This window comes from Camelus dromedarius, chromosome X (genome assembly GCF_036321535.1).
Source record: "Camelus dromedarius isolate mCamDro1 chromosome X, mCamDro1.pat, whole genome shotgun sequence".
NCBI lineage: Eukaryota > Metazoa > Chordata > Mammalia > Artiodactyla > Camelidae > Camelus > Camelus dromedarius.
This window is the reverse complement of record NC_087472.1, coordinates 100,611,786-100,623,130: the sequence shown is the minus strand read 5'-3', so window position 1 is coordinate 100,623,130 and position 11,345 is coordinate 100,611,786. Positions and strand designations below refer to the sequence as shown.

General features: G+C 54.5%; 1 protein-coding gene across 3 annotated transcripts in view; it reads right to left on the bottom strand.

The window, feature by feature from the left end:
- Positions 1 to 699: 699 nt before the first annotated feature.
- PHKA2 (phosphorylase kinase regulatory subunit alpha 2) overlaps positions 700 to 11,345 on the bottom strand; it is a 72,901-nt gene continuing 62,255 nt past the window's right edge. For all 3 annotated transcript variants that reach the window (XM_031445786.2, XM_031445787.2, XM_031445788.2), the window contains 4 exons: positions 9,406 to 9,576; positions 7,729 to 7,782; positions 6,823 to 7,023; positions 700 to 6,291 (listed from right to left, as the gene is read on the bottom strand). In XM_031445786.2, coding sequence (XP_031301646.1) covers positions 6,121 to 6,291; positions 6,823 to 7,023; positions 7,729 to 7,782; positions 9,406 to 9,576 — 597 coding nt within the window. In that variant the 3' untranslated portion in view covers positions 700 to 6,120. The remainder of the gene's footprint in view (positions 6,292 to 6,822; positions 7,024 to 7,728; positions 7,783 to 9,405; positions 9,577 to 11,345) is intronic.

Sequence of the window (11,345 nt, the reverse complement as noted above, 5' to 3'; positions counted from 1 at the left end):
AAGCTCTTGCTCTGTCATCCAGAACATTTTACAGGTGGGTGTTTCACTCACCCTTGACCTGCTCTGGGCAGTGTGGTGGGGAGCATCACACCAGGGTAGGGCTTGCTCGAGTCAGCATGCTCCCACGTAAATCCTTCGGAGCAGCATGGGTGGAGCCCTCTTCCCCCTGAGCCATTGTTGTTGAGGAACCATGGTGGTCCTGGTGCTGGGGGAGGCGCGCTTACTCTGCAGAGCCTCCCCAAGCCGCATGCTCAGAGCGAACCCTTCTCAGCTCTGTGCTCTGATTTGACTCCTCTCTCCCAAAGACTTGCTTATTTTGTTTCTTGCCCTACTGGGCGTGGGCTGCTGCACCCCAGCCTGCCGAGCACAGGCCCAGCCACCCGCAGTCTCACTCGGGGCCTGGGGACAGAAACCCATGGGGGGTGGGGGTGTGTGTGATCACCTGAGCACAAGGTGGCTTGCTGCTCTGGGGGATGAAGAGCCCAGAGACTTTTTGGGAGACTCGGGCTGCAAGGTCAGTTCAGGCCCCAGTGCTCTGCACCCCCTGGCCGCTGAGCTGGGTTTCATCTCCAGGCACAGAGAGCTGCCTCTGCCGCCTCGGCACCTGATGGACTGTTTTCGCTCCAGATGGAGCTCTGTGGTTAATGAGGGAGAGAGCACTGTGGCAGGAGCTGCCGCAGAGGGAGAGAGGGAGGGAGGGAGGGGAGCGCCAGAGGCCGATGCGCCTCCGCTGCTGGGCTCCCTTGAGCCCAGGAGAGAGTGGCTCGGATGCCTGCGAGAACTTGGGAACAGGCCTTGGTGACAGCTGGGGGAATTTATTCACACTGTCAGGAGAGAGGCTTACACCGCGAATCAGTTCCAACTCTTTATTTTTAAATCCACCAGCTGGCTAAAGACTTAGAAGGAAAGATGTGACAATCATTTGCATCTTCAACCCAGGCAGGCTGTCACTCAGGGTCCAGGAAAAGGCTACCAGGGCTGGGCTGGTGAGCCAGGAGCTTTGCGACAGCTCCTTGGAAGCTGAGCGGCAGGAGGTGGTTCTGGGCAGGCAGGCCAGGCAGCAGCGGCACCCCAGCCAGCACAATTTAGGAACATTTCTACCCAAAGAGAGAAGCTGCGATTGGCCCAGCTTGAGCCCAGAGGGGGCACTGGGAGGCCCTCCGCATGCCTGGGGGCACCCTGTGTGCCCTCGACTCCCGCTGCACAAGCCTCCCCAGAGGTCAGACCCTGGGGGATCACATGTCCTCTGGACAAAGGAACACAAGCCAAGGGTTCTGGCTGTGGTGGGTATTTAGTTTTGGATGCTCAGCATGTGAACCCCCTTCCTGGGTCTGGGGGTTCCCCAAATTATAAAGCTGGCCCCACCTCCCCTTGAGAAGGGGGAACTCAGACACTGGCTTTTCCAAACTCCCTTTCAGCTGGCAAGCCCTCAGCTGATGCCACACACCTGGCGGAGTCTGACTTGACAGCTAGAGGCTGTGTGAAATCTACTCTGGTGACAGGTGGCAGCCTCTATATTTAGTGCCTGAAAAAGCAGAGGCGAGGCTCCTAGTGACAGTGGTTGGCTTTGGGGGCATCTGTGGTGTGAGCCTGGGAGCGACCATGAGGCCTTGTTCTTGGTCAGGGAGTCGCCAAGCTTGATGATCATGTGACTTATCCAATATCCTTTAGGAAACACATTTCCTAACCAGCTAGATTTGCTGTAAGTTGCAACTAAAAACTGTGACATGGTAGCGAAAGGTGACACAGGCCATGAGAGAATAGAGCCAGTGACTGTGAATTCTCCTTGGACAGGCTAACCTGGGTTTGCATCTGGAAAGGTCTTTCAAACAGGAAAAATGAAAGGTGCAACCATTGCCCTGGGCCTGGTTCAGATACAGCTTGGTCCTACTTGGACAACTCAAAGCCGTGCCCTTGGCAAAACCTGGGTCCTCAGCCCACCAGCTGGAGGCAGAAGTGGCTGGCAGCCGCTGCACTGAGAGGGGCCAGAGCCGCTCAGGATCTAGGTTTGAGGCGTGGCTGTCCTGAAGGACCAGTGCTAGGAACGCTTCCATGGAAGGCAGGGACAACGTGCCTCCTTAGAGGTCTTAAAAACAAGACAGGCGTTTTTTCATCCCCGCCACACTAGTCCATATTCTGTAAGCCGAGCCATTAATAGGCCCAGTTAGTGCTTTCTCGAGTAAATTGATTTTTCAGAATGCTTGACATATTGCAACAAGGCAGAGGGATGAATCATGTGACTTGAGAGTTCATTGGTTCCAATGATTCCAGTCCTTCTAAGAAGGCATTTTTGCCAAAATTGCACATATGTTCCTTAAAAACATACATAGTTGTTTTCTGATGGAATTTTTTCCTCTCCCAAACCATCAAACACTCTGTGCATTAGCTTCGCGAACAATCTTTCTTGCAGTTCAGGTCTTGTTCCTCGGAGAACTCTCTTGGTAACTTAAGGACACGGTGTTTCCTAGATGGCTTTGAGGGGGCAAGAGGGATGCTGGGCTCTAAGAAGGCAGCACTGTGGCTTTGCTTTCCCCTCACAAGCAGAGCTATCCGTGGCCAAGTCCGGGAGAACAGAAGGCATTCTGGGAACACACAAAGTGCAGAGCTGTACGGAACAGATGGCAGGGACTTCAAAAGATTAAGAGTCACCTTGAAAGATAATGGCGCCAAGGGAGGGGGTAGGAGGCTTCTGTACCCTGTGACAACAAGGAAGCAGGGAAGACAAAAGCGATTTGCCAGACTTGTGTGCAAGTCAATAGAACTGAGAGGTGTTCCGCTGGAATTTACATCAAGAGAGGCCGAGCCTCCTGTCGAAATGGCATCAGTCAACTGGCATCAATCAACTGACAAACTGTTTCTCTTGCCTCCCAATCTTCTGGTCTTTTTTCTTTCTTTTTTCACTCGAGGAGCACTTATAACCTCTTTTTTCCAGGCAGTTATTGTGTAGCAAACGCTCTGTTTGTTCACTGTGCCTAAGAGCTACAGAAGCTCTAACTGACCTCCAGCCAGACGTCCACTGGGGACACACCGGCATGACCGCAGAGCCTCCCCCAGCCTGGCCTGTGTTGCCATCAGGCAGATCTGGTGTCCTGTGACCTGGAAGCCCCGGGCCCCACCTCCAGAGGCAGGGAAGCTGGGGGAGTTCCTGTGCCTTGCTTGCACTTAGTTCAGCGCGAGTTTGTGGGACTCTTGCACATTTGACAGATGGGCAAACTGAGGCCCACAGAGGCTAAATAACAGCCCGGGTCATGGAGCTGCTGGTGTTGGTGCCAGGAGGGGAGGCTAGTCCTTCTGACTATCTGATGGAACCTTTGTCCTTGCTGCTGGGGCCCCCTGGGTCAGAGCCAGGGCGAGCGGTGGGTGGGCGGCAGCTGCTTTTCAACTGAGGACGTGACAAGAAATGTCTGTTCCTGGCTCTGAGACAGGACGCCCCATCCCCAGTGCCAGCGAAGGTCACAACTGGCCTCTCTGCTCTGGGGAGGGAGAGAGGAAAGAGCACCCCGCCCCTACTGCCGCCCTGATCCGAGGCACCAGGGGCTCCTGGTGGGGAAACCCGGCCAACCAGGATGCTGGTGGGCAGGACAGGCCTCTCCCCTCCCCCTCGTACATCTGTTCCTCCCCTCCGCGTGGGCCTCAGCTGCTCAGGAAAGGGATCAAGCCTCAGAAGCCTGCTCTTCTTTAAAGCTGACAGCTTGATGCCTGTGGAAATGCGATACTATTTCAGGATTTCATTTGAAAGAGGTTTCAAAAGAGTGGATCGAAGGCTCGGCTGAATTGCTTATTATGGCTCTTCTCCTGGCTGCGTCTCGGTTGGTGAGCCCAAACACGGCATCTGCGGCTTTGCACGTCAGCCACAGGCAGGTGATTGTTCTAAATTAGCACCTGGCTCATTCTGGAGGGCTGTAACTCTTCCCGAGCCTTCGCCCAGAAGCACCTGGGCCTTTCACGGCTTGTACCTTTCTTGTATTATCTGTGTTTGAAATGATCCACCAGAGTGTCGGGTGAATGACACAAGTCTTGTTTATGTCAGGCATGTCTTAAAGACACCAAAACTAAAGGCTATGACCCCCCTGGACCCTCCAAGGCAAATAGGAGCCAAGAAGCTTCCCAGGGAAGATGGGGCAGGGACGGGGTGTTCCAGGCACTGCAGGAGCTCCAGGGTGCAGGCAGGAGCTGCTGGCCAGGCCACCCACACTGTCTCTGGGATCGGCCCCCAGTGCCAGTGCTCTGGGCTGGCGCTGCCTTCCAGTCCAGCACCTCATCTGACTCTGTCACACTGTCCCCACCACACTAAAACCTGGTCCTCTGTTCCCATCAGCCTTCCTCTGTGGGATGAGGTCCTTGAGTGCTGAGTCGCATCTCACTTATCACTGCATTCGCACACCTGGCACAGGGCATCCCACCTCTGCTGATGAATGGAGGGAGGAATAATCTGGTAATCTGGGGAGGGAGGTGTCATAGGCTGACATTAATAGGAATAGGGGGATGCAGGAGTCCACTGGAGCAGAAACTGGGAGAGAGTTCACGGACTTTTTCTTTATGTAACTACTCTGTACCTCAGCAAGGAAAATGTTGTGGTTTCAGAGAGATAGGAAACCAAGGCGTTGAAGTCCTGTGTAAATGGTGCCTGTGCATTACCCATGGGTAAGGGTGCTGAGGCCTGTGTTCCAGACTCTCTCCCAGGGGCAACTGTGAAGTATGTGGCTTGAAGAGAGGCTCTTTAGCAGGAAACATCAGGAACGGGAGGCTTCCCTCCTGCCTTTCCTTTGCTTTAATTCTGGTTCCTATTGCATCGAAACTCGAGGGGCCCTGGGCCCCTTGCTGTCCCCTCAGAGCAGCTAGAGCATCGGCTTTCTCCACCGTCATGCAAACTTCCGAGCAAAGATCCAAAGGCCAAGTTTCCATTTCAGAGGCAGAGCCATCACAAATTTAAGCCATGACTCTCAACCAGCTAGAGCTCACCATAAGGCCACCTGGCGACTGTCCTTTTAAAGTCCATTAGTCACAGAAAGGGTTTTCCCTCTTGGGTATGGTCCTCCTCCCGCCCCAACACCTGGAGAGAAGCTCCATCCACCAGGACGTGGGCAGAGATGGCCAAGGTCCTGCCCTGTCAGGGCTCATCCTTGCTCCTCTATAATCAAAGCCTCCAACCACAACTACCTGAGAGTGTCCCCAGGGCCAAAGTGCTTCTGTGAGGAGGGCTCGAGGCCCCAGCTTGGCTCTGTCATAGAGGGGAGCACTGTTTCTGCACGTCTGGTGCTGCAGACGCGTGTGGCTCTCCCAGAACACAGGGAAAGTGCCGCTCCCTGCCGGCTGTCACTCCATGTCGGCGTGGCAGGTCACAGGGGGACTCGGCCTGCACCAGCCCCCAAACAACAGTTGGCCCAGCTAGCAGAGTCGGCTCCTCCCCAGCCTTTTTTTGGAGGGTTAGATTCTGGAAGACGTGGGATTTTTCATAAAGCAGGAGAAACCCCTAATTCATGGGTGGCCAAGATAAAACCCTTAAAGACTATAAGGCAAAGTTAACTGGGAGCAATTTTCTAAATCTTGGTGAAAGAGAATTATGCCACATGAAGGGAGCAATGCCAATAAAACAACAAGAAGCCACGGAAGAAAGCAAGGCACAAGAAAACCAAACTTACACAGAAAGGGTTGTTCTATTTGGTCCACAGACAGACTGCATCCTGTTAAGATGTTCCCTTTGTCAAGGTCCGCCACTGCTGGAAGGATCTTTCCATCTCTAAGATGTGTCACTAGCTCATCAGACGTGTTTTGGTAACTCTGCGGGAGCTGATTGAAGCTGCCTTCTCAGTTCCCTCTGCACTCAAAAGAGACCAATTTCCAATTCCTCCTCAGACTCCAGGAAACCAGATGCTGTAACAAATATTCCAGCGAAATGAATGCAGACAACGATCCCAGGGCGCTCCTCAGGGGAGCACAGGACTCAGCGGCTCTTTCTGTGGCTTGGATGAATACTGCTTTCAGGTCTGTCACTGCCATCTCCTCCCTGCCAGTGTTTCTGATGGGACATGCTTTTGTCACAGCACAGGGGATCTCGCGGAACAGAAGAAAGTTCTCAGGAGGCTGGGGAGCAAATGACAGAGGCAGTGTGCCGGGGCCCTATTGCATCTGGCAGCCTGAATTGGGCAGCAGCTCCTGCAAATGAGAAGCCACTGCCTTCGTTAGGTAGGTCATGGTCCCGTAAGCCCCACTGGGAGCACTGTCGTAAAAGAAGTGGCAAATGCCCGTGGCTTGGTCTTTCTCCAGTGTGTCCATGGCTCCGATCGACATCTGCAGCAGGAAAAGGCAGAGGTGATGGGTGAGCACAGGCCACGCTCCCCGCCCTGTGCTGACCCTGTGTGCCGCATGCCAGGGGAGCAGCGCTCCAGGTCTAATGGCAGGAGGCCCATGGCCCGGGGAGGACAGCTGACCTCTGCTCTGGGCTCCGCGTCCCACCTGCCCTACTTGGCAGCACATCATCAACAAGAGGACGGTTTTTCCTAGCTCGACTTTGGTGCAGGACAAATGATTCATTTATGTTGGGCCAGACACGTAGCAAGACTGGTGTTGGCACTAAAACCTACGCTCAAACGGGCCTGTCTCCCGAGGTCTTTAGATTTCCCAGTGGCTGCTGTGCCGTTTTCTAACCAAATGGTTGACTTTTTTTCACCATCTGTGATGACTTTCTTCATTCGAGAATATTCTTTCCTATTGGACAAAGACTCCCTAGCTTTGACAGAGATAAATGCCAGCCAACCTGGCTACCTTGCCTCTGTGCCCATCTCAGTGGTGGGGGGACAGGGCAGGCTTGGACACACCCACCTGGTCCTGCAGGAACAGCTGGTTGGCCACCTGCACGATCTGGTCCACGTGGATGATGCCCCCGATGCTGTTCATCTCCGTGTCTGAGAGCAGCGTCAGCACCATGATGGCCTCCACCAGCAGCTGCCGGTACTCGGGCTGCGGCACTCGGTTCAGCACCGATTCAACGTGGACAGCAAACTTGATCTCCTGGGGGGTCATCTGCCAAAGGGACCAGCAGGAGAGGAGATCAAGAGTGAGCTGAGGACAGACACAGCCCTGTCACCCACGCTGCCCACAGCACCCATTGACTCAGCATAAATGCTGCCTCCTTTCTGGCCACTTCCTTGATTCCACCTGTAGGAACCCTCTGGGGCAGGAGGCCAAAAGCTGTGCCGCGGAGTCAGCCTGGTGCTGACATGATTCCCTACCCCGCTGGACTGGGACTTTCAGGGGCAGGACCATTTTTTAATCTACCTTTCTTCATTATTCCTTGTGGCATATAGCACGGTGCCTTGGGTAGGGTAAAAACTCAAAATTCAATATTTAAAAGAATGAATGGGGGAGAGAAACCAGGGACGATGACTGCTCTCAGTGGAGTGGGGGTCAGAGGAGGCTGCAGTGGGTCCCATGAGTGTGGCGTGCAGCTGGGTCTTTTCTCTTAATACGGTTTTCGGGGGCAAATCGAAAGATCTGGACAGTCCAGATCTTTTCTGAGGGGAAGGAGAAAGAAAATGCTATTTCTGAGGGGAGGAAAAATGTGTGAAAGAAACTTTGCAAAACTTGAGGGTTAAGCATATAGAAAGATCAGACCTACAATGGGCCTATGTGTAACAAGCTTGAAAGAAGTGTGTGTGGTCAGAGTCCAGCAAGGAGAGCACTGGCAGAAACCCACGCTAGGCCGGCAATCAGGTTTTCCCCTCATACCTCTCGTGTCGTCGAGGATGGGAGCACATAACCGTCGATGGACAGACCGTGGCACTGGAGGCAGAACACACAGGTCAGGTACTAGAACGTGATTAAAAGTGCACACAAACACATGCACACATGTACACTCAAGTTGCTCGGCCCTGGAAGCTGGCGCGAGGACTGGTACACACCAGACTGTTAGTTATTTTTAGAGAGCTTGTTCTCACTGCCCACAGGCTGTGTTTTCGATGGAACAATTCTAGGGAAGCAGCAGGCATCTTTCAGATCTCACACGAACAACGCCCTAGGGAGGCTGGGTCCTCCTCTGTGGAAGCTCTGAGTTTCACTTGGCAACCTGGCCCTGGCGGCTGAGAGGCCCCCTCTGGTGCCAGATAAAGGGAGATGTGCCTGGCTCCTGCTGGCGAAGTGATACTTCTATGCCTTTGCAGGCATCTATTTTTGTGGTTTCTATAATAAGCACCGATCACAAAAGACTCGAGCACATGCACAGACACGCACACGCACACCCACATATATAAATATCAAGCGCTGGCTCAATACAAAATGCTGCTTTTTCATAATAAGAGTGTCTTGGTGTCGAGCCAGTGGCAGCCTGGATGGAAGCGCGTGAGGCCCCAGGAAGAGTAGGGAGATTTTCTAGGAACAGTTTCTTCTGCTCTCACTGGCTGCCTTCTAACTCCTCGGGCCTTGTGACAGCAGTCCACCTGCCTCTATCCCCGGTGGGCTGAGGACGGAGCGCTGTGAATGCTCGTGCCTCCTGACCAGAGACCCCCTGCAGGCTCTGCTCCAGAGTGGGGACCGGAGTTGAGCTGCGAGGACAGGGACCGCTCTGACCTCCCTAGGCCCAGTTCTGTGAGGACGACCTCGGTCCCCACAGAGCAGACGTAACGCAGCCGCCTGGGGCTGTGGCTTTGGGAAGGGGGCTGGAGTCTGGGCTCTCTGAGATGGCTGTTCTTGTCTCTCCTACCGTGAAATGAGCTAACAAAAAGGGTTAAGGAAAAAATTGGCCTTGCCCATGGTTATTGGTTTGCACAGAAGCTTTTAAGGGAGGTAGACTGGTCCCTCTGTGCAAAAGGAAAGACAGGCTGGGGTGGGACCTGGGGAGACATGCATGCTCTGTGGCTGATGGGGGAGAAAGTGGGTGCAGAGCGCAGAGGGCACGGCTCCTGCGGGCTGTTCTGGGCTGTGCATGTTATGGCGTTTATCTGGAGCCTTCCCTGCCTTCCCTGGTTCTTGCCTATGTTCTGACTTTTCTACGTTCCTGAAATATGTCAAAGGTGGTGCCACACAACCTTATCTAACTTGTAGTGGTTTTAGCCAGCGTTTCTCAAGCAGAGGCGATTTGCCGCCCAGGGAACATGTGGCAATGTCTGGGGACATTTTGGTTAACACATGGAGGGAGGGGCACTACCAGCATCTGGTGGGTGGAGGCCGGGGATGTCGCTTAACATCCCACAATGCACAGGACCGCCCCCAAGAAAGGATTACCCAGCCCCAGATGTCAGCGGGGCCGAGGGGGCTCTAGGCCATGAGCTACCTAAGGTCGGGGGCTGAGCATTCACCTGTCCTGTAGCCACCTGCTATCTGTAGGTGCCACCACACCACACAAGGAGTACAGGGACAGTGCATTTCCTGAGGGGCACCTGTGTAATGCGGCACAGCGGTTAAGCTCACCTTCTGAAGGATCTTCCACACCTTCTGGTAGAATCCCACAGGGACCCTGTTGATGGCACCGTCCAGCCTTCTCCTGCGCAGCCACTGGCCCTGCCGCTCCCCCCAGCCAATGTGGTGCCCGCCTGAGTCTGACGATGATGTGCCGGTGGGCGAGGACGGGGTGCTGGACCTCTGCAAGACAGGCAGGGCGTGGCCTTCAGAAACCTAACCGGCACCCCAGGGGAGGGCTGGTTACCAAGAAGGCAGCTCTGGGAACTAGTCAAAAACATCAGACCACCTCTTGCCCAGAGGAATGTGGTTCCTTGTTTCACCCTTGGCCAGTTCTTGAAGCTGGATTAGCTCTGTCATGCACCGGTTTGGCTACTAAACACCTTCCGTGCTCTCTTCCCAGCCCCCAAGAGGTAGCACAGCATTAAAGCCCCTGACCTGATGGAGAGGCTGAGCAGGTCAGAGTATGGGCTCTAGGGGGCTGTGAACCCCAACTCAACGCCAGCTGCTTCAGGTTCTAACTCAGCCTCCTCTGAGCAGTGGGACCCAGGCGGGCGCCTGCATGTGTCTGAGACACACGGAATGCCAGGAGCACGCCTGGCAGGTGTGGTCAGCTGGCACTGCTGCCGGAGGGCTCGCGGGGAGACCCCGGGCCCGCGGAGCCGGCACCTCCCTCAGGCCCTGCAGCCCAGGGAGACAGATGCCAAAGTGACTTGACTCCTGTGGTGCCATGGAGAGTGGTGGTCCCTTCCCCATGGAGCAGCGGCCACAGAGAATGCAACACATAATACAGGGGGAAGGCTCTAGAGCCCAAGAGTAGAGGCTGGAATCCACACGTGTAACAGGGCCCTCAGAGGTGATCGTATTTCCACCTTCCTTTTCAATCGCTGTCTACTTGGCCTGTTCTCAGCACAGCACCTTACCCTAATTTGGGGCGATGGCTGCTTCCGCTGAAGCCTTTGCTGAAGCAGAGGGAGAGGGCGTCCCCTCCTCTCCACCTCCTCCCCGAGGCTGCACTTATTCTGGCCTCTGCGAGGGAAGCACTGGGGCCAGGCCAGCAGTTTGGCTTCTGCCTCGGGAACCACAGGTCTGCCCACAACCGGGGAGGCAGCTCTGAGGGGCTCCCAGTGGGGGCCTGAGACCAGGTGGGAAAGTGGGGCTCCCTTGGCGGGGTGGGGGAGGGGGGCGAGGCCGCGCCCAACGCTCCCTGTGGCCAAGCTCACGGCTGCTTTCTTTCCCTTGATAGATTCTCAGCCTTTGGCCTTCGGGTCAGGGAAGGAATAACCTTCATCCTTACACATGATCTTTCTTCTGGACTATCTGGCACTTTGCTTTCTCAGTGTGCCACAGCCAATTTAAAGGTTTAAAAATGAAATCCAAATGTTCGGCAGGCTAGTAGGGCAAGAGGCAGGAGTCTTCCAGAAGCACGCGATTTGACTTCATAGGCTCTTATTTTGAAAAGGCTGTGAGGCTGGGTTATTCCACTGGGCTCATTACTGCCATTTAAATACGGCAACAATTAGATACAAATAAAAGTAATTACAGCTGCACTCATCAATGACTCAGCTGGTTTTCTCCTAGTTTCGGGAGGAAGATTCAGACTCGCCTCTGCAATTAGAACATTTCCTAGTCCTCCATCTCCTCTGGGGCCTCAAGCCGAGCTTACGAGGTGCTCATCAGCACCTGCAGGCACTGGGCCACCCCTGTGGCTTGAGAGAGAGGCACAGAACAAATGCCTTGGAGGTTCCAAAAGCTCCTGGGAATTGGTGAGGTGTGTGTTCCTCACCCACACCCCAGCGAGGGGCACAAGCAGAAAACTCGGTGGAAAATCCAAGCTTGCTTCTACAAGTTCTCAGCTTGCTTTCTAGACTCTCCTCACGATGACAGTCAAGTGAAAACACTTAAACCTGGTCACGTCTTCGGGAGTTAGGGGTGTGGGAGCACGAGAGGGG